This window comes from Nicotiana tabacum, chromosome 19 (assembly GCF_000715075.1).
Source record: "Nicotiana tabacum cultivar K326 chromosome 19, ASM71507v2, whole genome shotgun sequence".
NCBI lineage: Eukaryota > Viridiplantae > Streptophyta > Magnoliopsida > Solanales > Solanaceae > Nicotiana > Nicotiana tabacum.
In genome coordinates, this window is record NC_134098.1 from 37,028,257 (window position 1) to 37,052,229 (window position 23,973).

Below are 23,973 nucleotides of genomic sequence, written 5' to 3' on the forward strand. Positions count from 1 at the left end.
TACATCAAACTTTCCAATACTCGAGCATATTCCAAGACTAGTTACCGGTGAGTATGTGTCAAAGTAATCAAGACCTTCTTGTTGTCTAAGCCCTTAGACAACTAATCTTGCCTTATAAAGTCAATAATACCATCAACTTTCATTTTCCTTTTTAAAATCCACTTAAAACCCAAAGGTTTATTTCCTGGAGGAAGATCAACTAATTTCCTCATATGATTACGTAATATGGATTCTATCTCATTATTGACTGCCTCTTTTCAATATTGTGCTTCCGATGAAGACATTGCTTCTTTAAACGTTCGAGGCTCATTTTCTAATAAGAATGTCAGAAAATCTGGTCCAAAGGAAGTAGTTATCCTTTGACGTTTACTACATCTTGGATTTCCTCATTAAATATACTTTTCTCTGTTTCTTTCCGAGGTCGCTTAGATTTTTTCACTAGACGACTCACACTCCTTTTTATACGGATAAATATTTTCAAAAATTCAGCATTATCTGATTTGATTACGGTATTAATATGAATGTCCGACTTTCTGATTATCAGCCAGAAAGTGATATGCCTTACTATTTGTTGCATATCCTATGAAAATACAATCACTGATTTTCGGTTCGATCTTTATCCTTTTGGGTTTGGGAACCTGCACTTTAGCTAAGCACTTCCATACTTTAAAATATTTTAAGTTGGGCTTCCTTCCTTTCTAGTTTTCATATGCAATGGATTGCATTTTGCTATGGGAAACTCGATTTAGTATTTGGTTAGCTGTAAGAATAGCTTTCCCCCACAAGTTCTGGGATAAATCAGAACTTATCAACAAGGTATTCATTATCTCTTTTAGCGTTCTTTTCTTTCTTTCCGCAATTTCATTAAATTGCGGTGACTAAGGGGCAGTCATTTGGTGAATAATGCCATATTCCAAATATATTTCTTCAAAAGATTCATATTTGCCACCCCTATTGCTCTGTGAGCAATCATATGAACTGTTGTAGTGTCACGATAGAGCCATAATTAACAAATGGTGAAGTTTTTACGTCTTCTAAATCAATCTGACACAACTAGAATTAATAAGCAGTGAAACAATCTAGATGGTGCAAGTCCCATAGACAATGAACCGTCACCTGTAACTACCTCACTTATGTCACCTAGTGGTAGTCCGGTCATAAGCTATAATGATCATTCACCTCCAACATCTACAATCAATAATCATTCACTACCAGACTTCATTGACCACTCACCTCAAACTCACAACATCCCTACACTTAGAAGAACCCAAAGAGAAATTAAAACACCTACACACCTAAGTGATTACATTCATATGTACCCAAACTGCAATCCAATAGCTGCATACCATCTCTGAATGCATTAACTTCTAAACATCAGTGTGTTTCTCGTGGAGTTTTAATCCATGATAGTCAATCTTTGATGAAAAATGTCTGTCATGATAGTGAATCTTCTTTATATGAAGAAGCTGCTATTAATCCTACTTGGAAAGCAACTATGACACAGGAATTTGAGGCTCTACATGCCAATCACACATGTGACTTAGTCCCATTAACAACAGGGAAGAAAGCCATTAGTTGTAAATGGGTGTACAAGGTAATACATAGATCTAATGGAAGTATTAAAAGGTTAAAGCTCGTTTAGTGGTGAAAGGATACACACAACAAGAAGGAATAGATTACATAGAGACATTCTCACCTGTAGTAAAGATAATTACTGTGAAGTAGTAGCTGTGAAAAGAGGGTGGGACCTGCTTCAATTGGATGTCAACCATGCCTTCCTCCATGGGGATTTGAATGAGGAAGTGTTTATGGAAGTCTCACCTGGGCTTATGGTGTCTAATCCAGGACTTGTTTGTAAGCTAAACAAATCCCTATATGGCCTAAAACAAGCTAGTAGGCAGTGATATGTCAAGTTAATAGAGGCACTCTGCTCTAGAGGTTATGAGAATTATATGCATGATTATTCATTATCATACCGTCATATGAGACATCTTTGGTGTATGTGGAAGTATACGTTGATGATGTGATTCTCACTGGGACAGATCTAGAAGAAATAGACCTTTTGAAGAGGTTCCCACATGACAATTTGAAAATTAGGGACCTAGGAAGATTACACTATTTTCTTGGATTGGAAATTCTCTACAAGATGATGGAGTCAATGTCTCTCAGAGAAAGTTTACCATTGATTTGCTGAAAGAGTATGACCGTCTCAGCTGTAGCTCTTTGTCTTCACCTCTTGATCCAAATGTGAAACTCAAATCAAAGGAAGGTGCTCCTCTATCAAACCCCTACTACTATAGAAAACTGAGTGGAAAATTGAATTTCCTCACCAACACAAGGCCAAATATAGCATTTAGTGTCCAATATTTGAGCCAATTTATGCAAGGCCCAAGGGAACCACACTTAAAGGCAGCTTTTTACTTGTTGAGATACTTAAAGACTGATCCTAGCCTGGGAATTTTCTTCTCCAAAGATGGTGACTATATAGTGAGAGCATACTGTGACTCTGACTGGGCATCTTGTCCAAATTCTAGGAAGTCAGTTACTGGCTACATTGTTTTGCTGGGGAACAACCCCATTAATTGGAAGTCAAAGAAGCAGGAAACCATTTCCTTGTCATCAACAGAAGCAAAATATAGATCCCTAAGGAAAGTGGTTGGGAATTAGTATGGTTACAAAGGCTGCTTGAGGAGCTAACAGTCCCATTGCAGTATTTTTTGACAGTCAGTCAGCACTCCATATAGCAAGGAATCCAGTGTTTCACGAAAGAATCAAACACATTGAAGTCGACTGTCACTTTGTTAGAAACAAGCTTCAAGAGGGCCTCATCTCTTTACATCACATTGGGACCACTCAACAACTTGCAGGCATTCTCACTAAGGCTCCCACACGCATTAAACATTCCAACATTCTTGACAAGTTCAGTGACTCCCTCACTTCAACTTGAGGGGAGGAGGGGGTTATTGAGATATATGATTATAGTCTTCTAGTTAGTTTATATTATTTGTACCTTTAGCATTAGCTAGTTGCACTATTTAGTTAGTCTGTTAGTCGGTTAGTTTTGTTAGTTTGTTAGTTAGTTGGTTTCATTCATTTTCCTATTGCAGTTGTATATATACGACATTACTGAGTAAATATGTACAATTGAGACTTTCATTTCCAAATTTATTTCTTCTGTGTTCTCTCATGATCTCAGATTGCGGCTTCTCCTCAAAGTCTCCTTCACCACCATTGGAGCTTATCTCGAGCTCTGCTCATTTTTCACATCTCCAAAATTGATAGATTGGAAAGAGAGAATGAACTAATTTTCTCAGTTTGGACATGATATGCTCATGTCAAACTATTTTTCTACTCTTTCTTAACTTTATATATTTTAACCTTCCCTACTTTTAATAAGAAAATCAGATAATGGAAGTATGGTCAAGTGATTGGTATATATGATACAATATGAAACATAAACTAATGAAAGAAGTGTATGATAAAATGGTGGATAAAGAAAGCAAAAATTGCTTCATTGCATGACTGTTGTCAGTAGCTCATTGCCTTTGGTGCAAGGCCATTGGATGAATCGCAGGGTTTTGGGGAGCAAGATTTTTAGCTTTTATTTTATTTATGGAAAAAAAAAATTATTACTCCATATAGTTGTAACTTTTCTTACTTCTGCAAAATCTTCTGCAAAAGGGAATGTCGTACCAACTCCGGTAGCAATGTGATGTATCGTGAGCTTCTTCTTCTTCTTCTTTTTTTTTTTTTTTTTTTTTGGCAATTGGACTTGATAAGCTGTGTGAGTCATTCTTTATTGTTTATTTATGGATTAAAGTGACGGTAAAAAGAGATTTTTTTTCTTTTAAATTTTTTAAAATTGTTTGTAGATAATGGTTATGTTTGGTATGAAAAAATATTTTTTACGAAATATATTTTCCTAAGCACATCCAGTATCTTTTTTAGTTTCACTTTCCTTATATGTGTCACTATCATGCACTTGTCTAACTCAATTATGTTTACGGAAAATTGCCAACAAATATCCGTAACATATTAAAAATGGCTTAAAAATATCCCATTAACTTTTTGGTTCACAAATGCCCCTAACGTTTGTTTTTGGGCTCAAACTTACCCCTATATATAACATAAGGGCCAACAATACCCCTAACGTATTGAAAATGGCTCAAAAATATCATCCGTTAACCTTTTGGTCCGCAAATGCCCATAACATTTATTTTTGGGCTCAAACGTACCCCTATATCTAATAGAACTAACCTGATCAATTTTTTGACTTTAACTTCGCCATGTGGCATTTTCTTAATCCGCCACGTATATTATATGTATTAAATAAACCCACCTGTATCTTTTAAAATACCCAACGACCCTGACCCGCTCCTATATATTTGGACGGTCGGCTAAAAATAATTACATTCGCTAGTTAAATATATAAAAAATAGACATTGATTGTATATAAAAATTTGTATATTATACATTAATATTTTAATATATATTTTATATGATATTATTTTTAGGAAAAATTATACGGTGTAGTTTTTCTTTCAAATTTTGCAGATCTTAACAAGTTTAACAAATATAAATTTTAATTTGCAAACATAAAAATGATAATGTTCTATTTATATGATTCTAAAGGAGAAGTAAAGAAACAGATGAAAAGAAAATTATTTAAAACCTTTAATTATATACATATCCAACTGCTTAGCACATTAATGGACTTCACATGATCTTTTCAATAAAAACTAATAGTGTTTTAATATATAACGATAGAGCTAAAATATTAGCAAAAACTGTCATTCCATTGTCAGATTTGCTTAATAAATTCGAGTTATAGATCATAATTAATAGAAAAAACTACACTGTATAATTTCTCCTAAAAATAATATGATGTAAATATATATTAAAATATTAATGTATAATAATGCATATTTTTATATATAATCAATGCTTATTTTTTTTTTAATATATTTAGCTAGTGAATATAATTATTTTTAGCCGACCGTCCAAATATATAGGAGCGGGTCAGGGTCGTTGGATATTTTAAAAGATACAGGTGGGTTTTATTTAATACAAATAATATACGTGGCGGGTTAAGAAAATGCCACATGGCGAAGTTAAAGTCAAAAAATTGATTAGGTTAGTTCTGTTAGATATATGAGTAAGTTTGAGCCAAAAAATAAATGTTAGGGGCATTTGCGGACTAAAAGGTTAACAAATGGTATTTTTGAACCATTTTCAATACGTTAGGGATATTGTTACCCCTTCTGTTAGATATAGGGGTAAATTTGAGCCCAAAAACAAACGTTATGGTCATTTGGGAACCAAAAGATTAATTGAAAATATTTTTGATCCATTTTCAATACGTTAGGGGTATTGTTGACCCTTTTCCGTTTATGTTTATGGTATTGTCACATAAGCTTGATTAATACATATGCAATAATAATTTTGAATATATATTTAAATGTTTGAATATTGTCACATAAAATCGATCCATAATAAGATTGAAATAGAATCCCGTTGTCCCATTGCTTGTTATGCCTACTTATTTTACCTTTAAAAACACAGAAAGAGACCACCATGTGACGCAAGTCACAACTATGGTTCAAGAAAAAAGAGCCTCTATATTTAAAAAAAATCACCACAACAATATCCCTGGAGCTACTACTATGAAGCAATGTTTCAAACGAGAATGATTTTGAAGTACATACGCAAACAAAGGTCCCTAATTTGTGGAAACAAACTGTTGAATCTTGATTCCTCAAGATTTAAGACTTCCTCTGCTTCAATTTCCACCAAGTCATCTAAGCATCAGAAATCCAAGAAAACTGAAAACCCCAGTTTGAAAAACCAGATTGAACCCCAGAATTTCAGTTCACTCTTCAATGAGATCAGAGAGATTTTAGGAATAGAGACTGTAGTAACTGCAGATGAAAACCCATATGGGCCTGAAATACTAGTCGTGGATTCATCATCTTACACGGGAAGTGTTTGTGAAAATGCCAAGCCTAGTACAGAGCTGGAAATGAGAAATTTACCTAAAGATACTCGGATAGAAAGTTTGGTGAAAAGGGATGTTAGTCCCATTGTTCACAAGATTACAGAGATTGTGAGGAGTGAAAATGATGTGATTTCAATGGAGGAACAACTGGAAAAAGCAGGTTTTGAGTATAATGAGGAGGTTGTTGACAAGGTTTTGAAGAGGTGTTTCAAAGTTCCTCATTTAGCTTTGAGGTTTTTCAATTGGGTGAAATCAAGAAAAGGATTTAGTCATACTACAGCGACTTATAACACAATGATTTACATGGCCGCAGAAACTAAGAAGTTTCGCTTGGTTGACGAATTGGTGGAGGAAATGGGGAGGAGTTCTTGTCAGAAGAATCTTAAGACGTGGAGTATTCTGCTCTCCCATTTTGGGAATGCAAAGTTGATTGGCAAAGCATTGTTCACGTTTGAACAGTTGAAGAAATTTGGTTATGAGCCTGATTTAAGGGCTTATAAGACCTTGTTGAGTTCGCTTTGTAATGCTGGAAAAGCAGACATTGCTTTGGAGTACTACAATGAGATGATCAACAAAGGCTTGATGTTGGATGCAGCTATGTCTGGACAGCTGCTCAAATGCTTGGCTAACTCTGGAAATATTGCTGCAGTTCACAAAGTTGGCGACGACATGATATGGGTTTTTAGTATTTCAGAAAACCATGTGTATGGCCTTATGCTGAAGAGTTTCTGCATTGCAGGGAGGATTACAGAAGCTTTGGAATTGATTCGTGATTTAAAGAATAAAAATGTGAAGCTTGATTCTGAATTTTTTGTGACATTGGTGAAAGGACTGTGTAGGGCTGAGAGGATCAGTGATGCATTGGAGATTGTTGAAATTGTAGAGAAAAGAAATGGTGCTGATGAGAAGCTTTATGCAGTGCTTATAAGTGCATATTTGAGGAAAAATGAAATTTCAAAGGCACTTAATCTATTCCAGAGCATGAAAGATTCAGGAAGTTTGCCCACAGTATCTACCTATACTAATCTGATGCAGCACCTTTTCAGGGTTAATGAGTTTCAGGAAGCGTTGAACCTCTATAGCGAGATGACAGAGATAGGAGTTGAATTGGATTCTGTTGCAGCAACTGCGGTAATTGCAGGTTATATCAGCCAAAACTGCATTTCTGAAGCATGGAAAGTGTTTGAGAATATGAAGGATAAAGGAATTGACTTTAGCCGGAAATCATACACCATTTTTATCAAGGAACTTTCCAAAGTGTCAAGGACGAATGATATTTTCAAGGTTCTGAATGAAATGAAGGCCTCCAAGATGGTTATTGGGAACAATATCCTCCAGCATGTTATTTCATATCTGGAGAGAAAAGGAGATATGAAGAACATCAACAGAATCAAGCTGCTACAGGGTGTTTCTAAAGTTCACCAAGAAAATGAAACACCCGAATTGGATGTGAGCAGTCAGCAAGGTCGAAATTTGGAATTAAAATCAGAAAACCTAGAACGGGTGTCCTCAGCTCTTGACATGCCAGAGGCAGCTTCAAAATCCTGTAGCGAATGTGATATACATGAGATTTGCCAAATTTTGTTATCATCAACAGATTGGTGCTTAATACATGAACAATTGAAAAAATACAACATACATTTCACCCCAGAAATTGTTGTGGAAGTTTTGCGTAATTTCAGGCTGCAAGGTTGTGTGGCATTGCAATTTTTTTCTTGGGTTGCGAAGCAAACTAATTATAGGCATACAACGGAATTCTACAATATGGCCATTAAAATAGCAGGACAGGGCAAGGACTTCAATCAGATGAGAAATCTATTTTCTGATATGAGGAGAAACGGTTGCTTAGTAACAGCTCATACCTGGACAATCATGATAATGCAGTATGGCCGATCCGGACTCACAGATATTGCTGTTCGTACCTTTAAAGAAATGAAAGATAGCGGTTGTAAACCCACAGAAAGTACATACAAAGCTTTGATCCCATCTCTTTGTCAGAAAAAAGGTAGGAGAATTGATGAAGCAGTAAAAATATTCCAGGAGATGATTCAAGTTGGATGCACTCCTGATAAAGAACTAATTGAAGCTTATCTCGGTTGTTTATGTGAGCTTGGTAAATTAAGGGATGCCAGAAGCTGTACTGAATCTTTACAAAAACTCGGTTTCAGTAACCCTTTAACTTATTCATTGTACATTAGGGCACTTTGTCGAGCAAGGAGGCTGGAAGAGGCTTTAGCATTGGTTAACGAAGTTGATGACGAGCAGCATGTCTTGAATCAGTATGTTTATGGAAGTTTAGTTCATGGATTACTACAAAAAGGGCAGTTAGAAGAGGCATTGGCTAGAATAGAATCTATGAAGCAGGTCGGTATTCATCCTACTGTTCATGTATATACTTCCTTGATTGTTTACTTCTTTAAGGAGAAACAGATAGGAAAGGCTCTTGAAATTTTTGAGGAAATGAAAGATTTAGGCTGCCAACCAACAATTGTTACGTATTCAGCGTTAATACGAGGGTACATGAACATGGGAAAGGTTTCTAATGCTTGGAGTGTGTTTCATCAGATGAAAAAGAATGGACCATCTCCTGATTTCAAGGCATACTCCATGTTCATCTCTTGTCTATGTAGAGTTGGTAAGTCTGAAGAAGCTCTCCAACTTATCTCTGGAATGCTGGATACTGGGATTGTTCCTAGTACAGTTAATTTTAGAACCGTCTTCTATGGGCTCAACAGAGAAGGAAAACAAGATTTGGCGAATACTGTATTACAGATGAAGTCAGATGTGAAAAAGAGAAGAAAGTTGCTACCTTGATTTTCCATTCCTAGTTGTATGATCATTCTTGCTTAGCTCTCTTCTTTTTTTTTTTTTTTGTGTGTGTGTGTGTGTGTGTGTGTGTGTGTGTGTGTGTGTTTTTAACAACAACAACGATAACTATGCATCAATATCAAGCTATCAATTCCAAGCTGGTTGAGAGCAGCTATATGAAGTAGGGTGAATTACTTGGGCCTCTCTTTTAGTTTAGCAAAGATAATCTCCCCTCTAGTTAGGGGCCGCAACAAATCAATTGACCCATTTTCAAACAAACAAAAAAAGGGCAGTCTGGTACACTAAGCTCCCGCTATGCGCGGGGTCTGGGGAAGGGTCGGACCACAAGAGTCTATTGTATGCAGCCTTACCCTGCAGTTGTGCAAGAGGCTGTTTCCACGGCTCGAACCCGTGACCTCCTGGTCACATGGCAACAACTTTACCAGTTACGCCAAGACTAAAAAAATTGGAACCTATGAATAGTAAAGGAATGGATCTTTGCATGTTTTGTGCAGTTTGTTTTTCTATTTATGTTTGCTTTTTTAACAAGGATTAGGCAAAATGATACTATAAAAATTACTGTGAAGAGAGGGTATTTTGATCAGAACATGTAACACTATCACTTTTTATCATAAGAGGATTGTTTGTTAAGTACGTTTAATATAGATTTGAGATCTAAGCAATTGACCCGACAAAGTTAAAGATATAGCATGACTTAAGTCCAAGAAAAAAAAAAAAAATATATTACGCAGTATTCATCTGATTCGAATTTTTTTAAGATATTATTTCTAGCAATCAGTGTGAGAGAAATGATAGCGTCATGGGTGGATAATAGGAATAGAAATTAAAAAAACTCGACCTTCAATTCGATCTATGAATTGAAGATTGCTCTATTTCATGGTTTAGAAAAATTGCAATAACAGCTAATCCCATGATCAGAGCCTGCTATGGAAAATGACCGACAACGAAATTTTGGGATGTGAAAGAGCATTTAAGAACCATAGCACTGCTTTCTTGTTGTATAATGAGGCCACTACAGGAAACAATGGTTTAGAAATGTTGGTTTTAAATAGGAAGAGTTCTCTCGGCTTACGCTACAAATAACCGTCTAGAAAGTTGACTAGTTAACCACTTAACCTTGATATATTTTTAGCATGCCTCGCCCTAAAAATGTTTTTAAAAATATTGGTGACACACTGACACTTGTGAAAAGAGAAGGCCACGGCTTTGCCGTTACAAAAGAGTCTCACCACGCTCCCTTCCATATGCGTTATCATAATGCTTTGCTTTTACATGCTTTGGAAATAAGGACCTAATTATGTAAATAATTTACTTGTAATCTTATTAAATTACTTATATTTATTATTGTATTGATAATGATAATGAATGGCATCAATGAAGATGCAAGATTAACAAGTTTGTTTGTTTGATATTGTTAGGTATTTTTGATAGTTTTTAAAACTTATGGGTATAAGTTACATTTCATGTTTTTTCAAAAAAAAAAAGTGAAATATGTTTCGAAAAATTATGTCCAGACATATTTTCATCTTCAAACCAAACTTTACCCAAATTAAAATTTTCAAAATAAATTTGAGAATTTATAGGTAAACGCTAGCTTTCTCCATCCCTTCTTTATACTCGTCTATCCCTCGATCAACTAGATGGGCGTAGGAACATGGGAACTTACTTATTTGGCAAGAGTTGGACCATAACACAACATAAAGAGCAAAAGTGGGGTGCTTCACACGTTTGGAGACTTCCCGGAAACTACTTTAACCTGTAGCATTATGATCATTAAGCTTTTAAGACAAACTAACAACCACACAATTGCTAAAGATTTTTAAAAAATGGTGATTGATTCTGTTGCTTCAATGATGAATTATTCGTTTGTAATCAGCAGTTGAACAACTTTATTTTTCTTTAAGCTGACTCAATAAATCTCTTGTTACTTCAATAAAATGATCAAAATTCTTATCGACCTCTTCTAATGGTGACATGAAGCCTGGCGGTTCAGTAAATGACTCTTCGCAAGTTTCTGCACTATTACCAGCACCCACTAGGTTGGTGTCGACATTCCAATAGTCGTTTGAATTCAAATATTTAATAGCATCAGGAAGCCTAGGGTCAATAGCATAGCCAAATTCCTCAAGGCAAATCAGAAGACATTGCTTGAAATCTCGATCTTTAGATTGGTCTAAAAGTACCTTGACTTGAGCTGAGATTTGTTTAATTGTTTTGCCTTGGCCAAGGCCAATTGAATCATAATACGCGTCAAACCTTTCAAGTTGGCAATGCTACTATGCGGAACAGATATAAGAGATGTCGCACATAAGTTGAAATCACTAGTCTTGTGACAAGCTGTTGGAAAACGTGTCGGACGTGTCAGGCTATTAGAAGGGAAAAATATTTAAAAGAGAAAAGCAATAAATTGCACGAGACATGATAAGACAAGATTTACGTTGTTCGGCAATTTTGCCTACTCCAGACCACATAAATAATAGCTCTTTATTAATTGAAGAGAGAAAGAAGAAGTTGAAGGATGATTTGCAAATGAAAATGCATACCCCTTTTATAGGCATTTGAATGTCCTGCCGAGGTAAGCGCTTACATCATAGGTATGCCGATATAAACGCATACATCATAAGAATGTCGATGTAAGCGTTTACATCATAAGTTCATCTCTTTTTAATTTTTCTTTGTTTTGTTTTGTCTACTTTTCTTTCTTTCACATATAACAATAGGGTTGTTACTATCAATCTCCCCCTCAAACCTATGTTACATCAAGAAAGAAATTTTAAAAAAAAGATTTGCTATTCTGTGGTGGCGCCTTCACACTATCAGTCTTGAAGGCTAACTGAGGCAGTGCACAACCTCAGTTTGTCAACACCGACAACTTTGGTTAACAAGTCTGACGGGTTCTTTGATCCTGGTATCTTCTGCCGGGAAAGAGTTTCTTCACTTATCAACTCTCGGATATGATGATACCTCAACTGGATATCTTGAAACACTAGATTCTTGACAAGATGAATTGCACTCTAGCTATCACTGAAAAGCTCACAATTGTCTTGCTCTTTACCTAGCTCTTTAAGAAAATTCTTGAGCCAAATCATCTCTTTTCCAGCTTCTGAGATAGCCATGTATTCTACTTCAGTGGTAGATAGAGCAACACTTATCTGAAGTCTGGACATCCAGCTAATAACAATACCACCCAAGGTGAACACGTATCCTGTGGTACTTTTTCGACTATCCAGATCGCCGCCTAAATTTGCATCGGCAAAACCTTGTAAGATAATATTGCTCATTTTAAAACAAAGTACTATACCTGAGGTGCCTTTGAGATATCGCAGTATTCATTTTACACCTTCCCAATGCTCCTTTCCTGGATTTGACATGTATCTACTGACAACTCCAACTGCATGGGCTATGTCAGGTCTAGTACAAACCATAGCATACATCAAACTTCCTACTGCTGAAGCATATGAAACTTTGGACATGTACTTCCTTTCTTCATCTGTCTTAGGTGATTGGTCCTCCGACAGATTAAGATGGCTTCCAAGTAGAGTGCTTCTAGTCTTTGCATCATGAAGACTGAACCTGCTTAGTACCTACTGTATGTACCTTTCTTTAGACAATTTTAAGGTTCCTTCAGACGTGTTTCTGCTAATCCTCATCCCAAGCATCTGCTTAGTTGGTCCTAAGTCTTCATTTCAAACTCCTCCGCCAGTTGCTGCTTAACTCTGTTGATCTCATTTATGCTGGATCCTCCAATTAGCATATCATCAATGTACAACAGTAAATGATATAGGAGTTATCAAGATTTTTGATATAACAACAATGGTCCATCTCACATCGTGTGAAACCTTTATTATGCATGAATTCATCAAATTTCTTGTACCATTGTCGGGGTGCTTGTTTCAAACCATACAAACTCTTCTGTAACTTATACATAAGGTTTTCTTTACCAGAAACTTGAAAACCTTCAGGTTGCTTCATGTAGATGTCTTCTTCAAGGTCACCATGCAAGAAAGCAGTTTTAACATCTAGCTGCTCCAAATGAAAATTTTCTGCAGCTACGATACCTAACACCAACCTGATAGTAGTTAATTTGACTACATGAGAGAAGATCTTGGTGTAGTCAATCCCTTCCTTCTACTGAAAGCCTTTTACTACTAATCGTGCTTTGTATCTCTTCTTACGATCATGCTCTTCCTTGACCCTGTACACCCAATTGTTTTGCAATGCTTTTTTTTCTTTTTGGTAACTCTGTAAGTATCCATGTTTTATTCTTTTGAAGAGAATTCATCTCTTCTTTCATGGCTAGCTTCCACTTATCAGAGCTTATCACCTGCATTGCTTCAACAAAATGCTCTGGTTCTCCAGCATCAAGTCAGAAGTAAATAGTGGAGAGAGAGAGAGAGAGAGAGAGAGAGAGAGAGAGAGAGAGAGAGAGAGAGAGAGAGAGAGAGAGAGAGAGAGAGAGAGTTAACCTATCTGGAGCATTCGTGGCTCTTTTAGATCTCCTTAATGTAGGTTCAAGATTAACTGATCCCGAATTTGATTCGAGTCCTCACTCCATATCTGATTCTATCTCTGGTTCTGGTTCTGATTCTGATCCAGATTCGGCTTCTGGTTCGGCATCTTCAATTTCAGATCCAGTTGTAGTCTCTCTAGCCACTTCATTTTCTGAGATTTTTTCTAACTCAACTGTTTCAGATGTCTGTCTACTGGTGCTGGTTGGTTCTACTTCAAGCTTGTCTTTGTACATTATATTTTCATTAAATGTGATATTCCTGTGTCTTAGGATCTTTCTATTCTGATTATCCTAAAATCGATAACCAAAATTGTCATCACCATAGCCAATAAAGAAACATTTCTTGGCCTTAGGATCAAGTTTATCTCTATCATTAGAGTTTACCTTCACATAAGAATCACAACCAAAAAGTTTTTGATGTGAGAGAGTTACCTCCTTTCCTGTCCATACCTCCTCAGGAATTTCAAAATCCAGCGGTACAGAGGGTCCCCTGTTTATGAGGTAAGCTATTGTGTTAACAGCCTCAGCCCAAAAATACTTCGGCAATCCAGAATGTATTCTCATACTTCTGGCTAGTTCATTCAGGGTTCTTTTCATCATCTCAGCAACGCCATTTTGTTCCGGTGTTCCAGGAACTGTCTTGATCATTCTGATTCCATTCTCAGAGCCGAATGCTTTAAACTTTTGACTATCATACTCTCCTCCATTGTCAGACTTCAGACATTTTAACTTTAGACTTGTCTGATTTTCAACTTCAGCTTTCCATCTTTTAAAGGTAACAAGCACATCAGATTTATTTTTCAGAAAATAAACCCATAACTTTCTTGTGGCATCATTAATAAAGGTGACATAATAGCGTGAACCTCCGAGAGAAGTTACAGGTGCTGGTCCCCACACATCAGTATGCACTAGTTTCAGCTTCTTTTTCTTTGGCGTCCTTCCCACCTTTGAGAAACTAACTCTCTTTTGTTTCCTGTAAATGCAATCTTCGCACAAACCTAATTCAACATGCTTTAGGTTTGACAACTTTTCTTTGGATGCCAACAACTTCATTCCCTTCTTACTCATATGCCCGAGCCTCCGGTGCCACAATGTTGTATCACGACCATGATCAACTGTTGCTATAGTATCTCTCTGTATTGCAGTTACATACAGTGTTCCCTTCTTGAAGCCTCGTGCCACAACCAAATTTTCTTTGGTTATCTTCCACGATCCGTTACCGAATGTTGTTGTATATCCTTCACTGTCAATCTGACCCATAGATATCAGATTTTTTTTGAGACCAGGAACATGTCGGACATTTTACATTTCCATAGCGTGCTTTGTGAAGTCTTTATATGAAGTTCACCTTTCCCAACAACGTCCAGAGGTTCGCCGTCTGCTAGATAAACTTTTTCAAATTTTCCAGCAATATAATTATGCAATAATTCTTTGCATGATGTAGAGTGAAAGGATGTACCTGAGTCGAGAATCCAAGATTCGACTGGACTGTCTGCACAATAAATTAGTGCATCACCTACTTGTTCAGCAATTGCATTTACTGAATTATCATCCTTGTATTGATCGTTCTTCTTCTTCTTTGGCTCTCTACACTGACTACTGTAGTGACCTTTTTATCTCAATTCCAACACATAACATCTTTGCGATTTTTGAATTGCCCTCTTCTCCTTGACTTTGATCTGCCACGACCATGACTTTGTCCTCTTTGGTTGTTTCTCTCCCTGCTTTCGGTATTCAAAGCAGATCCTGAGAAATCACTTGATTCTCTCCGGTGAATATTTTCGCTTAGAACCAAGTCTCTAATATCATCCAATTTGAGTTTGGTACTTCCCGATGAACTTCTAAATGCAGTTACTATTGCAGATCAACTCTCTGGTAGAGATGATAGTAGAATCAATGCCCTGACTTCGTCATCGAATGTTATATTGATAGAACTCAACTGAGTTAATATTATATTAAACTCACTGATATGTTCTATGACATATCCATCTTCTGTCATCTTTAAGTTGAACAATCGACGCATCAAATAGACTTTATTTGAAGAAGATGACTTCTCGTACATATTTGATAATGCCTTCATCAGGCCTGTAATAGTCTTCTCGTTAATGATGTTAAACGCCACATTTCATGTTAGCGTCAGAAGAATCACACCAAGAGCTAGGCGATCTAATAGATCCCAATTCGCTTTGGCCATAGTCTCTGGTTTTACCTCGGTCATAGGTAAGTGTAATATTTTCTGGTACAAATAATCCTTTATTTGCATTTTTCATAATCCAAAATCTTTGCCATTGAAATTATCAATCTTAACCTTCCCTTCTTTCGATACCATTTTTCACAAAAAAACATTTATGTGAATAGGGCTTGTGAATAGTAACGATGATCAATAGTGTCGCACTATTCTTGTGAATAGTACCTGCACCAACACCGTACTTTTCTACTAGAATTACACTGTCTGTGTTCTGATACCAGTTGTTAGAAAACGTGTCAGGCTAATAGAAAGGAAAAATATTTTAAAGAGAAAAATAATAAATTGCACAAGACAGGACAATACAAGATTTACGTGGTTCGACAATTTTGCCTACTCCACGATCACACAAAGAATAACTCTTTATTAATTGAAGAGAGAAAGAAGAAGTTGAGGGATGATTTGTAAATGAAAATGCATACCCCTTTTATAGGCATTTGAATGCCCTGCCGAGATAAGCGCTTACATCATAGGAATGCCGATGTAAGCGCTTACATCATAAGAATGCCGATGTAAGCGCATACATCATAAGAATGCGATGTAAGCGCTTACATCATAAGTTCATCTCTTTTTGATTTTTCTTTCTTTTATTTTGTCTACTTTTCTTTCTTTCACATACAACAATAAGTTTGCTACTATCACAAGTATCGTCAATCACATCTCCAAAACAAGGGATAGCAATAAGAAAGAAACTGAAGAAGATTATCACCAGCCATGAGACCTTCATCTTTTTTTTTTTCTTTTGCTTTTCTTAATCTTCAATTTTGATGAGGAACCGGGTTTTATAGCAGAAAACGGGAAGGACAATTAATTTATATGATCAGAAAAATGCGTTATTTTAATTGGTGAAATCAAATTTCAATTATTTCTATTGGGGAAACTATTGATTATTGAAGTCAAATATATCTTTTCCTTCTCCGTGACTTGGAATAATTAGTGATTTTTTTTCTCTTCCCTTTTCCATCTAAAATGTTTGCGCGATACAGGATATTTGAGAAAATTTGTTACCTTAGCATTTTAGCAGCATCAATAAGATGGACTAAAACAAGTGCATTCTGCAATGGGTTGACATGTTTCATTTTGCAATTAGAATTGTTAATAATAATGGTTAATATAAGGATTTTACTCCAGATATCTTTGTAAATTGTATGTGTTAGAAACATGTTACTGTAAGTTTTTATATTCGAGGTTGACATGTTGTTTGGTTAAGTGGAGTAAGTTGGATTGTTAACTTGAAGTAAATTAGCTTGCAACTTAATTAATGTACTACATTATAAATGAGTTGCTGCTTTTTATAAAAATTAAGCTTTGATCTTATTTTGAATGCAAAGAGAAAAGTGTGGAAAGGAATTTCTCCCTAATTTCACGTGAATTTGGGAATTTGGACTTGATTAAATACCTTTGGGTATCTAAATATTTGGTACGGGATTGAATGTAAAAAATATAAATGAAAAGAAAATCATGATATTATTGGTGAACATGTGGATTTGATATGGCACCTCAAAGAATTAGCATCAATGCATTGACTTCACACAATAATTAATTCAGTGTCTTACTCAACGTAACTATTTTAGTGGGTGAAGGATTGCCAAGAAACTGCAAAATATGGACTTGAAGAAATGATCAAATGCATCCAAGTTATGCATGCTTACGGGTAGGAGTACGCCTCTTTGAGCTTGACTTGACAACAAGAATGTTGTCATAGGGTAGCATTAGTGTTGCCAAGCTAAGGTGCACGAGCTAGCACCAAGGCAAAAGGAAAAACGGAGAAATGATGGCCAAGGCTTTGAGGAAGACAAGTCAGCTTGGCAAGGGCTTAACAATGAGATGCGGGCTGAGGGTAACACTATGACATGGCAAAGGCATCAAGGCATAGGGCAGTGATGCCAAGGCAAAGCAAAATCGAAGTGGGCAAAGGCAGGCTAAGTGCAACGAAGGCATGCGCGCAAGACAGACTTGTCATGACATTGGGAGCGGCAAAGGGCCATGTGCGTGAGCAATGGCAAGGGCCAAATGCGGGTGCAATGCACCCGAGAACAAGGCGTTGAAGCCTGATTCAAGCCAAGTTACGCACATGGGCAGCAAGTTCCAGCATTGACAAAGTCAAAAGTGATTAAAAGGCACATGCTGTGCACATAACGGCGGTTGGCTTTTGTTCAAATCTGACAGGCAGTTGTTAGTTTGTAGCCATGTTTCCATTATCTTAGCATGATCTATCATGGTCCTAGTAATTGGGGGATGTCAACTACACTAGGTTAAAATAGTAGGTTGTGTGGGACAAGTATCTAAGCCTAAGAGCGACAAATGTAAAGGCACGGGGCTGTCACATGTTCTATAAATATGCATCACCCTTATGCTTGTAAAAACGTGTGGGAGTACATGTTTGGGTTAGGAAAGAGTTCATAAGTTTGTTTTCAAGAGTGAAAATGCCTAAGGCTAAGAGTAATCTTGTGAAAATATCTAAGGGTCAAGAGTGATCTTCTTGTACACGACATTGTACTTTGAATTTGAGTTTCTTTGTATGCTCGAGTTAAATACAAAGTTGGAAAAAGAATTTTCTATATATTGTGCCTTTTGTTCTTGCTTATTTACTATTGACTTTACTTAGATTCTGTTTAACCCAAAATATAGATTTTTCGATCAAAGTCAATATCAAGAAGAAATCGGGTTACTGATAACCAAGAATTTCTTTACTTTCCCAATGATTTGAAGAATAGGGCAATGAATGGAAATAATTGACAAAGAAAAAAAATACGAAATAGATTGATAATCACTCTCAAAATTGCGGTTAGAACCTTGAGAATAAAGCAATGAATGATTGCTAAATTTCAATAATAATCAGATGATATTACAAAGCTTTACTTATAGATAGAGAAACTATCATTGGCTAAGTAACTAGAAATAACATCAGGACCAACCGTATCTCTCCACATTCCCATGAATTAAATGGAAAAGATGTGTGTAGTTTCGAATTTAAAAGTAATGCTAGCAGTTCTTTCTCATCCAAAAGCTTTTACTTACCGGATAACTCTCAAAACTTGGCCGGAAAGTGAGAGAAGATTTTATTAATGAAAATATACCTGACACGTGGATGGCACATGAGTCAATACATCGCAAGTTTTTCCTATTCAGCTCTAAGTCTTTCAAAGTAAACTTGATCGAAGATTAAAGATCGAGAGGTTGGTCTCGGAATCGTTTCATTTTTACTAGTCAAAGTGGTTACGAATCTGGATGGTCACAAACATCCGGATAGATAGTACTCTCGGATTCAATGGACTCGATGATATTCGGAATTATCCACTAACCACGCCCAATAGTTAAGCATAACTTATGAAATTTGCACTTACTTTAGATAATGAATGTAACGTATGAGAGAAATATTAGGGATAATTACAATTAGATTATCCTATAAATATTTCTCTCTCGCACAATTGTATTCCACTTGAATTCTATCAGAATTGTTATAAGACTTTTCTCTATTGTTCATCATATAACATCCATCAAAGATCGAGGGCCATACTACTTTCTATTTATTGTTATCTCAACACAATTATTTACTTTGTTTTTTTATCTGTTCTATTTTAATTACATCTATATCAACAAAAGCATTAGACATTATTGGTATAATTTAATTTTTTGCGGACTAAAATATAAATTCAATTGCTTAGACTACAAAACGAATCTTAGGTTAAACAGGATTTTTCAAATGTGAATGAATCTTGATAAATGAATTTAGAAAATTTATTAGATACATTCTTGATTTTGTAAATATATTTTGGTATTCTAAAATTCATTAAACTTATTCATGAACTCTATTTAATATCCTTAAGACGTTCAAGAACTCTTTGCGTATAAATAGAGGCTCTTTTCATTTCATTTGAAAAAAAGCAGCATAAAAAATAAGTTATTTTCACTTGAAAATATTTGAGAGAGACATTGAACAAGGTGACATCACATATTCAAAATAGATCATTATTCTTGAATGCTAATTTATGTGTAACTTAATTGAATCGCGAAAATAGTATTGTTATTGTTATTATTCCATTTTCACGTGGGAGAGACTTCAACTATCTTACAGAAACATCATAATTTATCACCCGTCAGCGAATTGGTAAGTAGAAAGAATTATTTAGACATTTAAGAATATATTACAAGCATGTGCAATCGACTTTGAAGGTAATTGGAATGATCATCTCTCATTGATCGATAATAGTTATCAAGTGAGTACTAAATGCCCCCGTTTGATAAACTTTGTATAGGTGACGATATAGATTGGTCATTGGATGGTTCGAACCGGATTAGACACAACTAATAGGACCAAACTTGTTCTGAAGTCTTAAAGAAAGTAAAGATCATCTAAGAAAGGCTTAAAACTGCGATCAAAAGTCATATTTGGACAAGCAACATCCAAAATTAGAGTTCATGAAAGACGACTCTATATTTTTGAAAGTGTCGCCTATCAAGGGATTAAGAGATTTGGAAAGAGGGACAAGTTGAACCCTAAATTTATTGAACCTTATGAATCCTTTAGATGGTTGGTAGAGTGGCCCATAAGTCACCATCGGGTATAAGAAACAGCATACATCAGGAATATCGTATAAAAAGAAATATCATGTGAGATATGCTTCATTACATATGTGTACCTTTTAAATCACAATTAGCAAAAAATCACATGTATCTATTTAAACTTTGATTTTTCATATTTGTAGGTCCAAATTATTGAGAATTGGGGTTCTGATGATTAACAAGTGTGTCCAGTGAACGTGTGCTAACAACATTGTCCTCAAAGTAGTTGCGGAACGTGTGCTAAGAACCAGGTCCTCAAGCTGTTGAAAGTTCTTACAAAGCAGTAACTTTTACACAAAGTTACTATAGTCCGATATTGCTGGAAATGACTCTTGATGCGATAAGGACTGTTACCCAAGAATATCAGCCCCGATAATTGATAGACAATAGTCACAAGATTTGTAGAGTCCGTGGAACCTTAGCATTGCTACCAAAAAAGAAGGTGATTGCATTTAGGACTCCTAAAGATTTCAGAAGACTGGGAAGTTAAATACTTTCCTTAAGTACTAAGAAGATTTTTCTTTTGCACATCAACTGAAGAACGGTATACAACATTTCCAGCTTAACACCCAAGTTGATCATTGATGTGTACTGAAAGTCAGTGTTCTTCTTGAGTCTGTTTTTTCATGTATATTAGGAGATTGAATTATACTCATATGTCATTCAAAACATGTTCGTCGGAGTCATTGTTTGAGTGCAAGTTAGAGTATATTGTAATACATTCAAGTAGTAGAAGTCGGAGAAGTGTATGGGTATTAGTTTACAAGTTTTGTAATCAGTAGATTTGGCTCATTTGTTCTAGTGAAGTTGAAGTTAAAATCCTACGTGGTAGGTCGTGGTTTTGCACCTTTGAACCTGGTGATTTTCCACATAAAATTGATTGTTTTATTGTTTATTTCATTTACGAGTAAGAAGCTAGGCAAAGAACTTAAGTCACTAGGAAAGGTATTCACTTCTGAAGAACTGGTTAGCAAAGTTCTAAGGATTCTTCCTACTTCACGGGGATCGAAAGTCACAGCCATTCATGAAGCAAAGGAGTTGGATAAGATTTTACTGAACAAGTTGATTCGAAACTTAAAAACTCATGAGATGAGAATGTTGGAACTACGCAAGGAAGAACCAAAGAGGGATAAGGCCTTGGTTCTTAAGGCATCCGAAGAAGATGAGTCTGACAATGATGAACTGGACCTAGCTATGTTTGCTAAGTTCAAAAAGTTCATGAAGAATTCCAAGAATGCATCTAAGAGAGAAAATAGTGGCAAACCTAAGCAGATTGACAAGCTTTCATATGATGGGTGTTACAAGTGGAATAAACTGGATCACATGGTCAAAGACTATTCAATGTGGGAAATTGAGTAGAAGAAAGAAAGAGCCAAAAATGAGAAAAGAGAAGAGTTGAAAGAGCAAGGCCTGAACAAAGGCAAAATCCTAGGCAAGGGGTTCACTGAGGCCATGAAACAAGCCTTTCTAGCATCATATGAAGACAGTGGAAGTGATAAAGAGGAGGAAAATGAGGACGAGGCTATTAGTCTTTATGTTGTGATCGATTCACACAAGGTTGTTGAAGTTGAACCCCTATACAGCTAGGAATGCATATTGAAAAAAACCCCTCCTTTTGATGGACACCACTATGATGAATGGAAGATGCGTATGGAAGTGTTCCTTCAGGCTACTAATTTTGACCTATCGATAATTGTCAATCATGGACCAATTACACCCACCAAGGTGGATAGTGATGGAAACAAAAGTATCAAGAGAGAGGAGGAATATGATGTTGAGGATCGTCAGATGATCCATAAAAATGCTAAGTGATATTCGGCTTAAAGTATGTATATTTATATGCATATTTCCTTATATTTTACTCATGTTTCGTAGATTTCGGATGTGTAATGTAATAATTTATGCTAATTCATGATATTTTTATGAGTAGGAATCATCCGGAGGCAATGGAACGAAGGTGCGTGATTTGAAGCAAAAAGGGGACGAAAGGAAAAAAATATCACAAAGTAGCACTTAGGCTAGTGTGGGGCGCTACATGTGGCGCAGAAATAAGAACTCAAAAATTTCCCAGCGCCCCACGCTACCCAGGGCACTGGTGACGGAAATATTTCTTACCTCGACTGAGACAAGGTTATTTCGACCCAAGACACTCCCAACTCGTATAAAAGCAAGCCTAAACCTATTTTGGATGCGAAGACGCCACTTTGAGAGGAAAATACACACACGGAATATCCGGGAGCAAGGATTCTCAGTTTTTCTTCATCCTGCTTAGTATTTTCAACTATCCAACACTTATGAAATTTTTTTGATTTTATCATGAGTGGTTAAAACCCATAGTTCTGGGGTTGTGATTTAGCCATGAATATTATTGTTTGAAGTTGACTTAACTTTGATTACAACTATTCAACAAGTTTTTAGCGTCATTGCTGGGGACTTGAATATTGACTACTTTACTAGCTTTTACATTAGTTGTTTATTTCGTTAAGTCTAACGTTTCTTATTAGTTGCTCTGCTCTCAGGAACTTTGATTGAATGCGAAGGGTCAGAAACCAGGATAGACTTTAAGGCTTTGACCCCAAACCTGAGAGAACATTTCACAGGAGTTTGAGAGAAGCAAGGGACACAAATAATCTTCAGGCATTTGTTCAATTACTTGTGAACATGGCAGAGGAGCAACATATAGCTGTTCAAGAGGTGGCGATGCCCAGCATTGCTAATGTCACCTCCAGCATTGTGAAGCCCATAATCACTGGGCACTTTGAGCTAAAACAGAGCATGATCCAGTTAATACATTCAAATATGCAGTTTGTGGGTCTTCCACATGAGGATCCACAACAACACATTCTGAACTTCTTGGAGATTAGTGATACTTATATCACTAACAGAGTCACTCCAGAATATGTGAGGCTCACACTATTTCCGTTTTCTCTGTTCAGTGAAGCAAAGAGGTGGTTGAAGGAAGAACCGGCTAATTCTATCACATCATGGAATTATCTATCTAGGAAATTTTTACACGGTTACTCCCTTTAGGCAAAACTACAAAGATCAAAAGTGAGATAGCGTCCTTTAAACAGAAATTGAAGGAGTATTTATATGCAGCTTGGGAGAGGTTCAAGGGCTGCTCAGAGATTGTCCTCATCACAACTAGACAAATGAAGCGTTGGCTCATACCTTCATAGAAGGGCTACATCCAGAGACAAAAATTGTGGTGGACGCTACAGCGAGAAGTCAAGTGTTGGATAAAAGCTTTGATGAAATTTATGCTTTATTGAACAAATTGTCCAAAAGTAATCCTTGTTGGCAAGGAGAGTGGGCAGACATACCTTTCAAACATCTGTGGGGGTCCTCGAGTTAGTTGATGTTTCTGCATTATCAGCGTAGGTTGCCACATTGGCCAACCAAGTCGATAAGATAACCTTGGTTATTAACAAGCAACAAGCTCAATCAGTGCAGCAGGTTCGGATATTTTGTGAAGTATGTGGAGAGGGTCACACGAGTGACTTATGCCCAGCTAATCCACAGTCTGTATGTTTTGTGGGTAATGGAAATAGGGGCCAGACAAATCAATACAGAAACACTTACAATCCTAACTAGAGGAACCACCCAAACTTCTCTTGGGGTGGAAACCAAGGTGCGCAGAATCAGTACATGCCACAAGCTCCTCAACCGCAATATAGACCACCACAGGTTGAACAACATATAAACTCGACGAGTCACATTGAGGAGATGCTAAAGAAATTGATGGCTGACTAGCAGGCCCAAGCAGCATCGATGAGAAATTTAGAGCGAAAAATGGGGCAACTTGCCAGTGCCCAAAATACTCGACCA

At 36.4% G+C, this 23,973-nt stretch overlaps 1 protein-coding gene and 1 non-coding gene across 2 annotated transcripts; one reads left to right on the forward strand and one right to left on the reverse strand.

Moving 5' to 3' along the window:
* The first annotated feature begins 5,485 nt into the window (after positions 1–5,485).
* Positions 5,486–8,984, forward strand: LOC107803717 (putative pentatricopeptide repeat-containing protein At5g06400, mitochondrial). Its single transcript, XM_016627482.2, has one exon. The coding sequence runs from the start codon at positions 5,672–5,674 to the stop codon at positions 8,807–8,809; it is 3,138 nt and encodes a 1,045-aa protein (XP_016482968.1). The 5' UTR covers positions 5,486–5,671; the 3' UTR covers positions 8,810–8,984.
* Positions 8,985–23,186: 14,202 nt separating this feature from the next.
* Positions 23,187–23,292, reverse strand: LOC142174073 (small nucleolar RNA R71). The gene has a single exon (XR_012703424.1). It is a non-coding gene; the product is annotated as a small nucleolar RNA R71 (small nucleolar RNA).
* Positions 23,293–23,973: the final 681 nt, after the last annotated feature.